The sequence below is a fragment of the Gymnodraco acuticeps genome, unplaced genomic scaffold (genome assembly GCF_902827175.1).
Source record: "Gymnodraco acuticeps unplaced genomic scaffold, fGymAcu1.1, whole genome shotgun sequence".
Taxonomy (NCBI): domain Eukaryota; kingdom Metazoa; phylum Chordata; class Actinopteri; order Perciformes; family Bathydraconidae; genus Gymnodraco; species Gymnodraco acuticeps.
The window spans coordinates 206,737-225,044 of NW_022992319.1; the positions used below are offsets into that span (position 1 = coordinate 206,737).

The 18,308-nt window shown below is 39.8% G+C and overlaps 1 protein-coding gene across 2 annotated transcripts; it reads right to left on the minus strand.

Moving 5' to 3' along the window:
- Positions 1-13,426: 13,426 nt before the first annotated feature.
- On the minus strand, positions 13,427-16,389 carry LOC117541257. Of its 2 annotated transcripts, XM_034208435.1 has the most exons (7): positions 16,052-16,389; positions 15,503-15,826; positions 15,099-15,359; positions 14,870-14,959; positions 14,177-14,263; positions 14,068-14,096; positions 13,427-13,634 (listed from the first exon to the last, which is right to left on the minus strand). In XM_034208435.1, exons 1-7 carry the CDS (start codon positions 16,110-16,112, stop codon positions 13,569-13,571), a joined length of 918 nt encoding a protein of 305 aa, XP_034064326.1. In that variant the 5' UTR covers positions 16,113-16,389; the 3' UTR covers positions 13,427-13,568. The 2 variants fall into 2 exon arrangements, with proteins under 2 accessions (XP_034064326.1, XP_034064327.1); XM_034208436.1 differs by lacking the exons at positions 14,068-14,096; positions 14,177-14,263.
- Positions 16,390-18,308: the final 1,919 nt, after the last annotated feature.

Here is an 18,308-nt window from a genome sequence, read left to right on the forward strand (position 1 = left end):
CTTCGGCTCCGTGAAGTTTGCCCGTGTTATCTGAACAAATTTCACCCACTGACGACGAATGGCTGGGTTTCTTGGAAACGCATGCGTCGATACGCCATTCTCTGCATTTGCTGTCGCACTACAGCCATACAAAACACATCTATTCACCATAATAAAGGTCGGCTATTCACATGCAAATGCTATTGAATGTCCGCCATTGTTTGTGCCCGTCTTCCTTTGCTCTCGTCATCACCCGAAGATTCCCGACGATTCCCGAAGTATTTCGTTTCATTGAGAGGGCGCAGTAAAATTGAAAATAAAATGAAACTAGGCGCATGAAATTAAAAAAAATTGTTTATTATGCTTATTTTTAATAAAAATACATAAATTAAACCCAAAATTCGCGGATTTCCACTATCCCTTTAAGATGCCCTCACGAATGGCCCGATATTGCTACGATCAGAGCCGAATTTGAACATTTCCTTTATCCTGTGTCCATCTGGTTGTTTTATTGCACAACAAAATCATGTAAACATATTATGTAAATAACCCAATTTGTGTTCTGTGAAACTGAAAAGGATATAATATATTATTTTGAAGGCGAGTTGACAGGAAGTTGTTGTTGCTATGGAAACAACAACATGACGGAGAAAACGTAATATCTTCTACATATAAAGACGGAGAAAGTAAAGAACAAAGTCTGAAGATATCAGTACAGTATCATAGTACTTTAACATAATTGTTTGTGTTACTTTTGTTGCAGTTGTATGTCTTAAATGTAATGTAAATGTTGCCTTTGTGTGTGGTTCGGGGCCATCTTCGTGCGAAATTCACAATTCAATATTCGTCTGTCCATCGGGTGTACATTTCGGGACAGTGTGACAGGGGCTTAACAGGATGCTTGTAGCTGACCGGGTGTTGTGCTTCGGGGGTGTGCGGAGTTGCAGTAATTGTGTGAGGTAGAAGGGGGTGAAAACCACCCTTGAATTATGGGATTGGAGACAAAAAGCTTTAGGAATCCAGACTATAACATATAATAAGTACCCTGTATCAAGATTGATGCAAAACAAGTGAAATTTGACCTTTTTAGAGAGATTTAGAAAAAGAAAACCCACCTACAGTATGGGGTCATTTGGGTGTATTTGCCATATCTCTGGAACCCATTGGTCGATGTTGGTGATTGACACCTCTTTTGAACCGTTAGAGCCAATAGAATCGAGAGGAAGTTCCTAAATCCATCTAAACATTACCATTGGTGAATGAGAGTGATGCGCAGCCAGCATGTCCAAAACCGGAAGCTCTCATACACAGTGATGATACTTATATCATTGGAATCTGTGGAATCTCAGCTTATGATATGTTTGTGCAGATTCGATGAAGTATAACATATTTCTACCGTGAGTTAAGTGCGTTAGCACTCTTTCGCTTAGTGCTAATTCATACGCTTGGTGTTAGAGTTGTGTTTTGTTTCGGTAGAAATGGTTCATATCGTCAGTTAGCTGAGTGTCTTCCCGTTAAGTGGGTATGACACATTAATAGGTTGTCAAATGTTAAGAAGCCCTGAGACACAGTTTTGTGAAAATGTTGCTTAACAGGTTAATGTTTAAACAGATCTAATAAATGTTAACTGTTTAAATATATATCCTGAAATGTTCCTGTTATTTAGGGGTGATAGAAGCGAAGGAATTGTTTTAGTTTTTTTTAAATTAAGGTTATTTTTTTTGCCCCTTGTGGCTAAAACTGCACATCACACTGAGACTCTTCTGGAAACTATTTCTATATTTAACGAATCTTTTTTTTTTTTAACCAGATCTAATAGCTGTTAAAGGTGGGGTAGGTAATTTTGGAGAAACCAGCTAGAATGCGCTAGAATTTGAAAATACACAGCCGGTGTCAGTACCAGATATGTTCGGGCTACCAGATATGTTCGGGTGTATTTCCGTCGCATCCGTCATCCGTCATATCCATCATATACTCACCTCCCTCTGCTCCCAGCGCTCTGCTGCCACACACCGGCCGTCTGCGGAACTGCAGCCGGAGGAACTCGGGACAGCTTGTTATGTGTGGGGTGCTATGGTGGGGTCCCATGTACTTGTGCACATAAATAATGTTTCTAATTATTTACAATTAAAAAATATATATATTCTGCGTTACTTTAGCCAACACTTTTATAAGGCCACTAGATTAGATAATTACGAAATGTGTAGATAGAATACATATATTTCAGGTTGTTATTTTGTCATTATGTTTAATGTTTTATTTACCTTTTAGTATTTGTATATAGTATCTGAACTTTGGAGAGGAGTTGGGAGACACACGACACATCAAATCACATCTACAGATCAAGGCGAAGCGAATGGAAGTACTCCCATACTCCTAGCGTGAAAATGTTTGTGAAAACGTGTGCAAAGTCTCCGAAAATCCTAAAAATAAGCTCATATTTGAATTCCCCATAAAAAACACATCATTCAGTAAAAACAAGGCCCCACTGATCATCTACTCTCTGAGACGATTCCAGGGATGTCTGGCTTGAGTTTCGACCACCAGGGAAAGTGGACAAAAGTGCCCGAGATCAGCCTCTTAATTTACCCAGGGCCTAGTGCTTGGCTTTGGGCGTGATAATTCAGGAAACTCAGGAGTATTTTATTAAATATCTGAACTTTGGAGAGGAGTTGGGGGACACACGACACATCAAATCACATCTACAGATCAAGACGAAGCTAGTGGAAGTACTCCTAGCGTGTGAAAATGTTTGTGAAAAACGTGTGCAAAGTCTCCGAAAACGGAGCAGTGGCTGTGATGCTAGCTTTGCGGCTAGCGGTTAGTTGTTATTGTTTGAAGTTGTTGCTATGGAAACAACATGACGGAGAAAAAATGTATATCTTCTACATATAATAACGGACAAAGTAAAGAATGAAGTGTAGGCTATGCCTGTTTGAAGTTGTTGCTATGGAAACAACATGACGGAGAAAAAGTATAATCTTCTACATATAATAACGGACAAAGTAAAGAATGAAGTGTCGGCTATGTTTAAATGTTCGGAATTTGACCGTGTATGTTGGCCCTCTTGAGTTGCCGTACGTCCGTCATATGACGGATGACGGATGCGACGGAAATACACCCGAACATATCTGGTACTGACACCGGAACAAATCTGCCACTTCCTTACAGAGCCCCTCCTCCAACACACACGAACGCGCACATGACCAATGAGGGCACAAGATAAGTTTGTGCACAGATGGAAGGTTGACAGGCAGGTAGGCCATCCAGTTACTTTAGCCGGGCCGGCTCAGATGATTGGTCGTGCTTTTTACAGTACTACGGCTTACACAGATGACATTTTGTAATGGATGTAAAGACTGAATCTAACTAGATGTTGTTCTTCTCTAGAGGGCAATACTGCACAATCACTGTGAGTTTAAGTCTCTACTGGATTTATTTGTATGCGTAATGGATCAGGGTTTTTTTTTAACTGTAATGGCTTGAAATCGCCTACAGTATGTTCTGGGTGACCTTTTAAATTTAACCAGATCTTTATTTTGCTACCCTTTTCCTGTTTTTTAGGAGTGCTAGAAGCGAAGGAATTTTAAAATGAAGGTAATTGTTTTGCCCCTAGAGGCTAGACTCTAGCCTAAAAAAAACTATAATATTACTACTACTACTACTACTACTATTACTACTACATTACATTACATTGCATTTAGCTGACGCTTTTATCCAAAGCGACTTACACATTCGACCAGGAAGACACAACCTTGAAGAAAACAGAATCATATAAGTACATCAGGTTTCATAGAGCCAAAACATTTCAAGTGCTACTCAACTAGCTTTAGATAAGCCAGTCCTTTATTAGTATATAAGTGCTTTGTTAATAGTTCTATTGCTCGAGGTGGAGTCGAAAGAGATGAGTTTTCAGTCTGCGCCGGAAGATGTGCAAGCTATCTGCTATCCTGATGTCAATGGGGAGCTCATTCCACCATCTTGGAGCCAGGATAGCAAACCCACGTGTTTTTGCCGATGGGAACTTGGGTCCCCCTCGCAGCGAGGGCGCAGCGAGTCGTTTGGCTGATGCAGAGCGTAGTGCACGCGCTGGCGTGTACGGTTTAACCATGTCCTGGATGTACGAAGGGCCAGATCCATTCGCAGCATGGTAAGCAAGTACCAGTGTCTTGAAGTGGATTCTAGCAGTTACCGGAAGCCAGTGAAGGGAGCGGAGGAGCGGAGTGGTGTGGGAAAATTTAGGAAGGTTGAAGACCAAACGAGCCGCTGCATTCTGGATGAGCTGCAGAGGTCGGATGGCACATGCAGGTAGACCAGCCAGGAGCGAGTTGCAGTAGTCTAGGCGTGAGATGACGAGAGCCTGGACCAGAACCTGCGTCGCTTTCTGTGTCAGCTGGGGACGTATCCTCCTGATGTTGTAAAGCGTGTATCTGCAGCAACGGGTTGTGGCAGCTATGTTTGCAGTGAAGGACAGGTTGTTATCTAGGGTATACTACTATACTATACTAACGATACTCTAGCCGCTTAAGTCTCTACTGGATTTATTTGTATGCGTAATGGATCAGGGTTTTTTTGTAACTGTAATGGCTTGAAATCGCCTACAGTATGTTCTGGATGACCTTTTAAATTTAACCAGATCTTTATTTTGCTACCCTTTTCCTGTTTTTTAGGAGTGCTAGAAGCGAAGGAATTTTAAAATGAAGGTAATTGTTTTGCCCCTAGAGGCTAGACTCTAGCCTAAAAAAAACTATACTATTACTACTACTACTACTACTATTACTACTACTATACTATACTAACGATACTCTAGCCGCTTAAGTATCTTCTGGAACCTTTGTTGATGTTTAATAAATTGATCTAATAAATGTTAACTGTTTAAATATATATCCTGACTGAATGTTATTATATGTTATTGCTCACTCATTTTGAGCTTTAGTCTGTTCTGGAAATGTTTTTATGTCTTACTAATTGCTGTTGTTGTTTATCATATTTTCTAAAGTTTGACTGTCAAGGCTGCCTTCTTCGTAGTCGTCGGGGACATCTGGGACGATACTAGAAAGGAAATTAATGAATCTTCTCCACCGTGGTGTTTTCAAGGCGGCTATCTCCTGAACACAACGTTCTTTCACTTGTTGGAGTTCACGGATTCTCTCAAGCAAAGTCATTATCTCTGAATCCTTCTCATCAAAAAAGCGTTCCTTCTGTTGTTCCAGTTCGTGATTTCTCTCATGCAAAGTGACTATCTCTGCATCCTTCTCCTCAACAAAGCGTTCCTTCTGTTGTTCCAGTTCGTGATTTCTCTCATGCAAAGTGACTATCTCTGCATCCTTCTCCTCAACAAAGCGTTCCTTCTGTTCTTCCAGTTCGTGGTTCCTCTCATGCAAACTACTATCTCTGCATCCTTCTCCTCAACAAAGCGTTCCTTCTGTTGTTCCAGTTCGTGATTTCTCTCATGCAAAGTGGTTATCTCTGCATCCTTCTCCTCAACAAAGCGTTCCTTCTGTTGTTCCAGTTCGTGATTTCTCTCATGCAAAGTGGCTATCTCTGCATCCTTCTCCTCAACAAAACGTTCCTTCTGTTGTTCCAGTTCGTGATTTCTCTCATGCAAAGTGACTATCTCTGCATCCTTCTCCTCAACAAAGCGTTCCTTCTGTTGTTCCAGTTCGTGATTTCTCTCATGCAAAGTGACTATCTCTGCATCCTTCTCCTCAACAAAGCGTTCCTTCTGTTCTTCCAGTTCGTGGTTCCTCTCATGCAAAACTACTATCTCTGCATTTTTCACCTCAACACAACGCAACTTCTCTTGTTTGAGTTCCTGGTTTGTCTTTTGCAAGGCAGCCATCTCTGCATCCTTCTCCTCAACACAGGGTTCTTCCAGTTGTTTGAGATCTTCTGCTTTGTCATTATGATGCATCTTGAGGAGCTTTTCATATTTCATGTTCAGTTCCTCATAGTTTCCGCGCAAAACTTTCTGCTCAATTTCCAGGGCATTCATTTTCACATCGTGCCTCACTCCTGGTTCCACCTTCACCTCATTTTCCTTCTTGTCCACCTTCTCCTCAACAGAACGTTCCTTCTCTTGTTTCAGTGTTTGGTTTTCCTTCAGCAAGGTGGCCATCTTTGCCTCCTCCTCAACACAATGCTCCTTCAGTTGTTTGAGTTCCTGGTTTCTCTCACACAAAGCAGCTATCTTGACAGTTTTCTCCTCAACATAACGTTCCTTTTGTAAATGGAGTTCCTGGTTTCTCTCACACAAAGCAGCTATCTTGACAGTTTTCTCCTCAACATAACGTTCCTTTTGTAAATGGAGTTCCTGGTTTCTCTCACACAAAGCAGCTATCTTGACAGTTTTCTTCTCAACATAACGTTCCTTTTGTAAATGGAGTTCCTGGTTTCTCTCACACAAAGCAGCTATCTCTACAGATTTCTCCTCAAGACAACGCTCCTTTTGTTGTTTGAGTGTTTTGTTTTCCTTCAGCAAGGCAGCTATTGCTGCATCCTTCTCCACCACACAGCGCTCCTTCTGTTGTAGGAGTTCCTGGATTCTCTCACGCAAAACAGCTATCTTGACAGTTTTCTTCTCAACATAACGTTCCTTTTGTAAATGGAGTTCCTGGTTTCTCTCACACAAAGCAGCTATCTCTACAGATTTATCCTCAAGACAACGCTCCTTTTGTTGTTTGAGTGTTTTGTTTTCCTTCAGCAAGGCAGCTATTGCTGCATCCTTCTCCACCACACAGCGCTCCTTCTGTTGTAGGAGTTCCTGGATTCTCTCACGCAAAACAGCTATCTTGACAGTTTTCTTCTCAACATAACGTTCCTTTTGTAAATGGAGTTCCTGGTTTCTCTCACGCAAAGCAGCTATCTCTACAGATTTCTCCTCAAGACAACGCTCCTTTTGTTTGAGTTCTTGGTTAGTCTTTTGCAAGGCGGCCGTCTTTGCATCTTTCTCCTCAACACAACACTCTTTCTCTTGTTTCAGTGTTTTGTTTTCCTTCAGCAAGGCAGCTATTGCTGCATCCTTCTCCACCACACAGCGCTCCTTCTGTTGTTGGAGTTCCTGGTTTCTCTCACGCAAAGAAGCCATCTCTACAGCGTTCTCCTCAACACAGGATTCTTTCAGTTGTTTGAGTCCTGCGTTTGCCTTTCTCAAGGCAGCCATCTCTGCTTCGACCTTCTTGTGTGACCTCTGGAGCATTCCGTATTTCATGTTCAGGTCCTCATTGTTGACGCGCAATACGTTGTGCTCAATTTCCTGGGCTTTCACGTTCACATTTTGCTCAGATAGCTCAGCTGCATTCTCTGTATATGCTTTCTTCTTAGCGCCTTCAATCTCAAGCTTATTCCTTAAAGTCCTTTCCTGCTCCAGCAACAACTTGATTTCCTGATTGTCTTTTTGTAGAATCTCGAGCTTGACTTCCATCTCATCTCTATTGTTCATCTCCATCTCTACTGCGGTGATGAAATGACCTGTTGTTAAGCAAACTGAATATAATTGTTCAACTGAATTAAAGCCACAAAAATGGAGTTGACTTAGATTATCTCGTTAAAATAGACGTGCAAGTCTACCTAATGTTAGCTTGCTACAAAACCTATTTCTGCAATGATCTGACACTAGCTGGAACAGTTCCGTCTGCCTTCTGACTGATGCTCTGACGCTCTGATGAATTCACCGTCACAGCTGAGACCTGCAAACTTCTAAAGCATCAAGGCCAAGATGATGTCATCAATCTGAAGGTTCTATTTGCTGATGTCAGCAAATGCATCAGCTGACAGGAAGTAAGAATGGACCCATGCTGTTGCCTAGCAACGCAATTCTGTTTAATACATAATATTAAGAAATGTAAACGATCAAAATGCTTTATTAAGTATAATGTATGTTTGTGAAAGAGACAACCAAAGGAAACTGGTGTCATGATTCTGTTCACGTCTCCTCTCTCTGTCCTTCACTTACGTGCTTTCGTTTTTTAACCTCCTCCCATTTACTTCACGGTGGGAGACAGGAGATAATAAGGGGAGAAAGGAAGCAAGCTCATTGAAAACCAACAAGATGCAGCCGTACAGTCAGCCTGGACAGTTTAGTGATTCACTGCCATCCCCTAAAAGCTGTTAAACTTGTCACTTTGTGTTTCACAAATGTAGGGCTTTGTCGCTAATGAGTTGTGGAATGATCAATCCCAGCATTAGAACTTTTACACAAAGTGAGCAATTGATTTGTTATGAATCTAATTAAAAACAGCTTCATCGTTCAATTATATAACAAACAATCTGGTAATGTTAAAACCCTTTTAGTACAAGAGGGATCTTACAATAAAGAAAATATGCAAACACTGGTTTAGAGGGAAAGTTTATACAAATGCAATGTTGTCCCCTTGTCCCATACTGCAAGTCAGTGTCATAGACTGGACTGAATACATGTCGGTCATCTGGCTCTTCCAATTCACCTTATCCAATAAACGTCATAAATCCAAGAAAGCGAACCCATTTTAGGCATGAGTAATAGTTATAGACAATTATAAGCAAATAGCTGTATGGAACAGTGTTGAGCTGATAGTACAATTATTATTAAAAAGTAAGTAGGTCGTTATTAAAAAGAATAATGATAAATTAAATAATAAGTAGGGGAAAAGACTACATGGCAGATCCAGATAGAGCTAATTATTGTTCTTGAGATCCTTAGTCCAGCGGAGGTCTTATGGAATGAACAGAGCTCTGTGCCCATTTCTAGAGAAACTGCGTACGCTACACCACGAAAGAAGGCATCTGGATCTGTGGGTGGAGATGATAAAGAATGTTGAACTATATCCAAAACTGTAATTGAACTTCAACTTATATCCATTATCTGATTCCAGTGGCCAGTTGGAAACAGATAATGACAAAGTTTTCATTTTGCATCAATCGTGCAAAAAGGTTTCATCACCATTGTGTCTGAGTCTTGTCTTATCTGCTTTGTTTCGGAATGTGTTCAATACATTAGGTTTTTGTTTTATTTTCATTATTACCTATTCAATACATAGATTAAGAATAAATGAAACAAATAATACAACATTGACCTATTTGAGCAGACAGATGACCCGCAGTTATGCCTCTGAGGTTCCCGGGTGTAAAACAGAGGCTTTTTTTGCTATTTATTTTCCTTTTGCGGTAATTTAGATTCATTTTACCTTGGCTGTGGACTGATTCATTTATTAGTTGTTACAAAACATGCACAAGACGGCAGGTATACAAACAAACACGAAACAATTATACAAACAAACATGAACCCGCAACAAATATCAGGTGACAGCTAAACTCATCCAGTTTAATTTTAATCCGAATTAGGGAAACTTCAGCGGGGGTAGGGAAATATCAGTACTTATTTTTATTTATTTATTTATTTATTATTATTTTTTTTTAAAACAACATCCAATTCAATAATCCGTAAATGTATTAAACACAGTGTGAATGTAATATTCTGCCACCACCCTTCCCATTCAATAGCTCAATTTAGTTCTTGAGCTTATGGTGTGATTAACAGAAAATACAAGTCTGTGTTGTTAAACATTCCTCGTGTGCCGTTCACCACAGGGGGGAGGGGAATTCTGTTGATGAGCAATAAACTACCTTATTCTCAATCAAAACCACTATGCAAATGTAGTGGTAAAACTGCTCAACCGACCGAGAGCAGAGATATTAATTAATTTAATTAATTCTAAGAACGGAATCTGCTGAAGAGTAATAACCACATTATTCTCAATCAACAACCACTATGCTAATTTAGTGGTGCTCTGCCCTCCCCGATCCGGAGAGCAGAGACTTTTAATGAATTCAGTACCCTTTATTTTAACAACAGCCAAATTCAACAACCCCTCAGTTTATGAAACACAGCGTGACGTAATATTTAGTAACATCCTAATAAGAGTTATGTTTATTTCCAAAACTCATAATGGTGCGATTTAAGTAGAATACGACACTGTGCTTTGTTTCTCCTCGTGTGCTGCTCCCCACAGGGGGGAGGGGAATTACCCACACCCTGCACCCTGCAGCAGCAACAGGAACATTTTGAGGCGAGTTGATTGAACTAGTTAAACCGTTGAAATCTCCAGAATTCGGCGATTCGTTTCAGTACAAATCTTTACATTGCTTTTAAACCGAAGTTCCACATTACTGATGCCCTCTTTAAGGTCTCTCCGAATATTTGCCGTGCACACACACAGAGGAAACCAAAAATATTGCATCTATCTGTTCCACAGGTGATTTTTATACCGTCAATCACAGAGTCTGGCGAGGCAATGTCAAAATATAGATTTGAAATTACACTCACCAGCTCGACGATTTGTTGGTAACCGTTCGTGATGCCAATTGTGAAGTTAAAACTTCTTTGCAGCAATGTTGAGCCAATCATGACATGAGTGAAACTGGATTCGCCTGTCAATACACTGATATTTATTGAGAGCCTGAGCGGCCGGAGAGTTCACAGCATATTACAGTTCCCTGCAAGATACCAGCCAACTCTGAAGCCTAAAAGCGCCAAGAACCCATCTATACAGACAAGAAGAGGAGGGCCCTAAAACACGCGGGTTTTCCTTTAATGCATGCCAGATGTCGAGACAAAGACTCGTTGCATTGTAAACCCACATGAGCCAAGCTTCTCCCCCACAAGACATCAGATGACCTCTTGACCTGTGTCTTCCTGAGAAGCTATGGATCACATTACAGGCAGGAATACACTTCAACCATATTAAACAGATTCCCGAGGACAGTTCACTAAACTCTATATACTTTAACAAGACTAAAATATTCCTTTACACTCTCCTGCTGATGTTCAGGTGTATATCAGTATGTAGTGTCTCTACTTTAAAGAGTCCTCTCCTGCTGATGTTCAGGTGTATATCAGTATGTAGTGTCTCTACTTTAAAGAGTCCTCTCCTGCTGATGTTCAGGTGTATATCAGTATGTAGTGTCTCTACTTTAAAGAGTCCTCTCCTGCTGATGTTCAGGTGTATATCAGTATGTAGTGTCTCTACTTTAAAGAGTCCTCTCCTGCTGATGTTCAGGTGTATATCAGTATGTAGTGTCTCTACTTTAAAGAGTCCTCTCCTGCTGATGTTCAGGTGTATATCAGTATGTAGTGTCTCTACTTTAAAGAGTCCTCTCCTGCTGATGTTCAGCTGTATATCAGTATGTAGTGTCTCTACTTTAAAGAGTCCTCTCCTGCTGATGTTCAGGTGTATATCAGTATGAAGTGTATCTACTTTAAAGAGTCCTCTCCTGCTGATGTTCAGGTGTATATCAGTATGTAGTGTTTCTCTTCTGAGAACTGAAGGAGAAGTGATTCTGTGAGAAACAGCAGCAGCAGAGCTTTGGAGGTTTTACCCTCTGATGCTGACCAAATAAGGTAAGAGCAAAAAGCAGAACAATGCAGAGTGATGTACATAAAGTCATGTCAATATATATATATATATATATATATATATATATATATATATATATACAATTACAAATAAACAGCAAGCGGTGGATATCAATATACCTTAACCCTTGTGTGATGTTCCAAAACACACACACATATACACACACACACACACACACACACACACACACACACACACACACACACACACACACACACACAGGAGGCCGAGACAGGTGCACAGGACCTACAATTCTCACACCTTTGTTAGTCCCGGGTCCAGTGGTAAATGTGTAGGCGGGGTGTACAGGGGGTGCTCATTGAAAATGTGTTCTGATATATGTTCTTCACAGAAAATGAGCCAAGGCCATTGAGTGTGAGTTTGGAAAAATAATTTATCATATCATTTTTCTTTAGATAAATAATGAAAACGGGTCGCACAGACCCGAACATCACACAAGGGTTCATATATAAATGAATTTGCAGCGATAACAAAAGGCAGTGTTGCTGATCAGTGGAGTGAAACTGTGTACTTTAAGAACACACCTGATGTTTAGAGAATGTCATATTAGGAAAAACCATACAAGTAAATACATCCGCACTCTTGAAAGGCTAATAGATCACTTTATTTAAAACACAACACAATCAAATGTACTGAAGAAAAAGCAATATTCCATTGAATTATATTAAAGAAAAAACAGTAATAACAAAGCCAGAATTGACTTTACAAAACCTTCATTGTGCCCACACTCTAAGTATTAGGAATACAGTAAATCTCCAACATGTCTGTCCCTTTCTTCCACAATCCTCCTCTAGAGGGACTAGCATGTTTAGCTGGACTCTCACTTTGATGCTATTAATCCAAAAATAGCAAAAACCTGGTCAATATAAATCTTATTATAACTTTGACTTTGTAATATGGTTTTAACAATTGTGCCATAGTTTAAAATACAGCATTAAACTGTATTATTTGTTTGGTTTGTTGACGGTGGCGTAGAGGAGGCTGGGATCAGCGGAGGCAGCAGAGGAAGAGGAGGGAGCTCTCAAAGTGCTTCATCTTCATCATGAAGGTGAGCCTGGAGGGAAAGAAAACTGAATATGCATAAAGGTGTTCTGAAAGTCTTGCTTTTGCTGCCATTTAACAACTTAAAGGGGCCGTATTCGGCTCATCTTCAGGTTTATATCAGTATTTAGTGTCTCTACTTTAAAGAGCCTGTTTTTCAGGCCTCAGGCTCGAAAATGACATGCCCAGAATGAATGACTATCTTCACTTGTAAAAGGGGCATATTAATAATTGTCTTTATCAAAGCAAGGATACATCTTTGAGTTGGCTGTAGAAGTGTCAGAATACAATATAGATGTTGCTGTGTCAGAGTAAATTCAGATGGAATATAGTAAATGTAAATTCTAATCTCCACCTTAAAAAACCCATTACTAAGAGACAAAAGAGCCTCAATGTAATTTTCCACAATAAAATCCAGCTTCATCAAAACAAAAACGTGTCCTCACCTTGAGTCCTCTTCAGTCTGCTGAAGCCACAGTGATTATTGTGAGTGCTGCATCTCTTACCTGTAAACTGAAGCAGCAGAATGAGTAATAAAGATATTTTAATCAGTTTGAACTCGTCCATCTTGATTCTCCGTCTCTCTGCTTCCTCTATCTCTTGTTCTGATGAAAGGTTTCCAAAATAGTTTGTTAGCTGAGAAGTGATGCGTCTACTTCCTCTCATACGTGTGATGTCAACTTCCCAAAGTGCCTTTTGACTATTTCCAAAAATAGTCAAAAACAATTGTTGGATTTTCTTTTTATTTGCAGATTCTGATGTCAACAGATATTACAGAGAAAACGTACTTTCTACATTAAGGCTGAAAATCCATTCAATCACATGAACATCAAAACACAAAGCAAAGCTCAATGAAAGTGGATTAAAGTAATAATTCTGAACACAGAGATGTTAAAATGAGCTCAAGCTGTCGTTCAAAAACAATCAGTACATCTTGAAATCAGCTCTGAACCTGAAGACAATATAAGGAAGGAAACAAGAGTTAAAAGCTGTTTACAGTGACATCCAGTGGTTTATTAGATCAAGACTAAAATGAAATAATATGTCATTCAGAATGAGTGTATAATCTTCCACTCCTGATGATAGATGTAGACGTTGTTGATCAGTGGAGTCTGATGGAGGCAGAAGTGTTGCTCAAACTCCATCAGGAGGTCTGATGTTTTCATAGTTCACTGTACCATCATCTACATCATAACGCACCTGAGGAAAACAACAACAACAACGAGTTGGTTTCAAAGGATTTCAAAGTAAAACACAGTTCACAGTTGAGTCAGCAGACCCTGAACGCACCATCAGTTCCCGTCTGATCTGATTTAATCTTCTGACTTCTGCACAGTTTGCTTTGAAACTAGATTTGATCCTGCACATTATTCACAGTAACAAACACATTGTTTTCTAAAACAACAGAACTATTAGCATTGCTAAAAGCCACTAGTGTGAAGGTGGGGAAATCCTCTGTGATGTAATTCAGGGGAATCAGTCCTTTAGTCTGAACTCATCATGTTCAGTTGTTACTGACAGGTTCAAAGAGGTGTTGATTCAGATCTAGGTCTCTCTGCACTTTGTGTCTGTGTTTATCAGTTCATAACGAAGAGAGAGTCAAAACAGTTCAGTATTTGATGTAAAAACTCACATTGATTTCATCCATCTGTGTTTGCTTCTCTGAGAAGAAAGAAGAGAAAGTCGACTTTACTTTCCACAATTCAAAAAAGCGTTTAAGTTTAATCTGTGAATGTTCTCACCTTTAGTTCTCGTCCATATGTTGACCGCCACGACAATCATTATGAGAGCGGCTAAACCCACAGACACGAGGACGAGCCTCAAGAGACCTGGAGAGAGAATATTATTGTTTTAAAGATATATTTTGTACATTTAATTTAATTTAAAAAAAGAAACGGAGATGTTTTTAAATGTATCTATATTCAATCAAATGAAAACCTTCGTCTCCCCCCGCACCTTCAATGTCACTACTATTGACACCCTGGTACACACATGTACTGTAGCTGCTTTGCCTGATGCTGATTTTAATGACTGATTGAACCACAGCAATATTGTTTTTGAGTTTTTATATGTTTTACTGCTACGCCTGTCATCTTTGCTCTATGTGTTTGTGTTGTCTCCTGGGTTCTGTAGAGCCCGGAGTCTGTCTTTTTATTTGTTTTCCTCCCACACCCCATCCCCTCAGGAAACCTTTGCCTCCTGTCAGGTCATCATTGTAAATAAGAATTTGTTCTTAATTGATTTTCCTGGATAAATAAAGGTTCTACTACTACTACTAATCATGTTGCATGCCAATCAGTGCAAAGATGTGATGTTATTTCTTAACAAAACGTATATCATTTAAAACAAAAAAACAGTTTAAAACAAACCAATTAATAGTCTTTGATTTAAGAGAAAGATTTTGAGGGAAGCAATATTCATATATAAACCTCTACCTTGTAGTTTTGCTGAATCTTCAGTGATCACAGAAGCTGTCGTAGTGAAAGCTGATCTGGTGTCGCTCTCTGCTGCTGCCGTGTCCTCACCTGAACAGATGAACAATCTCAACAAACCTTTCACTAGCAAGCTGTCTTATGGGTAAAATATATTGTGATGTAATAATAAAACTTCAAATCATTGAATACGTAAACATGAGTTAAAGACGTTTAAACAGCTGGTTCCCACCTGAGGACTGAAGGCTGAAGGTCTGCACGTTGGAACCAGCTGTTACTACACAAGTAAAACGCTTAGACCTTGATGTGTAACTATAATGAGAAGTTGGAAATGTCACAGAGGCAGAGCAGGAGGACTGTGATGTTTTTATATCGTTGTGATCTTTATCCACATCTTGACCCTGAAGCAGCCACTTCGGTGGGTGTCTACACCGTCTATATGGCCCCACAGAGCAGCGTAACGTCACCTCATCATTGTCCTGATGCTCAGTCACTGAAGATGGAGATATTGAGAGAGAAAGACATCAAGAGTAACATTAACTTCATCACTGTAATCATTATTATTGTTATGTTTTAGTGTAATCAGAGTATATGTTTTACAAGACAGTTTGGAAACATTATGATGGAAATACTCACTGGTAACAACAGACAGATCAACCCAAGAGTCTGGAGCTCGTTGTTCTCCGAATCTGAACTGTCTGCAGGTGTAGTGACCAGCATCCTCCTCTGTGACCTTCTTTATAACCAGAGAACATTTCTCTGTAACTCTCAGTCTGTCTGATTTAGCATGGTCACCAATCTGCCCACCTTTAACCAGCATTACTGTACTTCCTGAATCAGTGAAGAGCCAGGTAGTACCATCACATTCATCCTGATCATGGAACACATTGTTACACGGCAAAGTGGCTTCATCTCCAGCTCTGACAGAGAGGTAGAGGGATCGCTGTCCAATTGCAGCCCCTGAATAAACAAGAGAGAAATATAAAGAATACAGAGAAATAAAAATGTTCATTTGAGATATAACAAAAGTTTCCCTATGTGTCTAAAAGTTGCCTTCCCCTCGTTGGAAGACAAACAGACCACTTCTCTGTCTTTGTTTAAAGGAGGTTAGGTAATAAAGTAACATTCATGATGAATAAATTACCTTGTTGTTTCTAAATATATACATGTTGTAGGAATCCTTACCTGTAAACTGAAGCAGCAGAATAAGAAGTGAAGACATTTTAATCCGTTTTAACTCGGCCATCGTGTCTCTTGTATCCGTGTAAGTCTCTAGACCGGCTGCCTCTTAAAGAGAAATGTTGGAAGTTCTTCCTAATATTAGAAATGTGTCGCTTCCTCAAAGAAGCTCCGTCTTCTTTTCTCTCATACATTTCTTGTTATATCGACTCTCCACAGTGATTCAGTCAAGATGAGCGCATTGTCAGGGTTGAGTGAAGCAGGCAGGACCCAAATGCAGATTTAAACAGAAAATACCTTTATTTCAAGGCTAATGAACAACAGAACTCTTCCCAGTGAACACAGTCAAGACAAACAACAAGGATCCCACAATAACAGAAAAACCAGAACTGAAATGCACACAAGACTAATCACACAAACAAGACACAGGTGAGGAGGGAGGAAAAAACACAGGGGCACCAGGTGAACACAATCAGGAAATCAGACACAGGAGGGCAAACACAGGCCGTTTCTCAATCTCGAGGATACTGGCTTCCAAGCCAATATTTCAAGAATGCTACGTCATCGAGTGCCGCCGAAGGACTGTTCCAATCTCCAGCATACTTGGAATTCTACCGAGGCAGCGTCCTTGGTTTGGGGGTAATTTCGAGGCTGCACATGGGTAGACTTTGCGTCCTTAAAATCCCCACAATGCTTTGCGCATGGACCAATTTCCCCAAATCTGTGGCGGAAAATGTAAGGCGGGGCCTCTCACCTGCACACTTGCTAGCCTGTTCCACTCTTCGTTTTCCGAATGCCAGGAAGTATTCTTGCCTCGCTTCTGAAGCAAGTGACTCGGAAGACATGTGCTACCAAGCAAGCATCCTCGCGATTGAGAAACGGCCACAGAGACAGGAATCAACAGGCAAGACAGGGGGTGAAAACCTTTCAAAATAAAACAGGAAGCCAGAGACAGACAAAACACAACACAGACTGACCGTGACACGCATTTGACTTCCTGTGGGTATACGTTAATAACTTTCATACAAAAAACATAAACATATACGCATATTTGAAGCATCTATATAGTTTTTTTTTTAGGAGGGATGATGCCAAGAATATTTTGTAAATGATAACATTAAAAGGTACTTGTAATTCACTTCCAGATTAGAAATCACATCTCCGTCCTGTCCAGTGAAAACCACGTATTTCATTATTGGTGATATATATATATATATATATCCTTAATCTATGATGGCTAGGACGCACTGTTTACCCAGCTGGTCTGGCACTGTCCCCCCCCCCCCCCCCCTCTTGCAAATGAGGGCCTAGGCCCCTTGTCATGTCTTCCAATATCTGTTTTTTTGTATGTCTGTTCTTTCTAACCGATTTCTATGTTGTTGTCAGTGACGTATGTTTTATCTTTTTAAATGCCTTGTGATGTGCTGCAACCCATTTTCCCCTCGGGGACAAATAAACGAATACTACTACTATAGTTGTTTTAAACTCATGAAAACTTGACTGTTTAGAGATACAGTACATGGTTGTCACAGGACAAAGCTACAAACATGAAGATGTTATATAATATGATGCATTGCTGTAGATTAAATATCCAACAATGTCAAAAAGGCGGGAAAACACAAAGACAGGAAGTGACATCAGAGATGACACAAGGACAGTGTTTTTACAAAATAAAACAGGAAATACAAAGAGCAAGATTATGATAAAGACACTGTTAGTAGGAACCACAGGACACAGTGTAGAATTAAGATTAACATTTATTTATTTGCAGGTTGTATTGTTGCATCAGGAATAACAAAGAGAAAACGTATTTACATTAAGGCTCAAAACCCATGAAATCACATGGACATCAAAACATGTTTTAACAGCTAAGCTAAATGAAAGTGGATTAAAATGATAATTCTGCACACAGAGATATTAAAATGAGCTAAAGCTGTTGTAGCTTCAAAAACAATCAGTACATCTTAAAATCAGCTCTGAGACTTTCAGCTGGAAGATAATATACGGAAGGAAACAAGAGTTAAAAGCTCTTTACAGTGACATCCAGTGGTTTAATGAATCAAGACTAAAATGAAATATTACTTAATACAGAATGAGTGTATAATGTTCCACTCCTGATGTGAAACCTGATGATGGATCTCCATCAGGAGGTCTGATGTGTTCATAGTTCACTGTATTGTCATCTACATCATAATGCACCTGTGGAAAACAAAACCCAGTCCGACTTGTTTTAAGCACACACAATAATAAATAAAAAAATACG

Coding starts and splice junctions, on each gene's coding strand:
- LOC117541257 (XM_034208435.1), bottom strand. CDS start 16,112: ATGGCCGAGTTAAAACGGATTAAAATGTCTTCACTTCTTATTCTGCTG. Junction 14,264..14,869: donor AGATTCAGCAAAACTACAAG/GTAGAGGTTTAT, acceptor TTCTCTCTCCAG/GTCTCTTGAGGCTCGTCCTC. Junction 13,635..14,067: donor CACAGATGGATGAAATCAAT/GTGAGTTTTTAC, acceptor TGTTTTCCTCAG/GTGCGTTATGATGTAGATGA.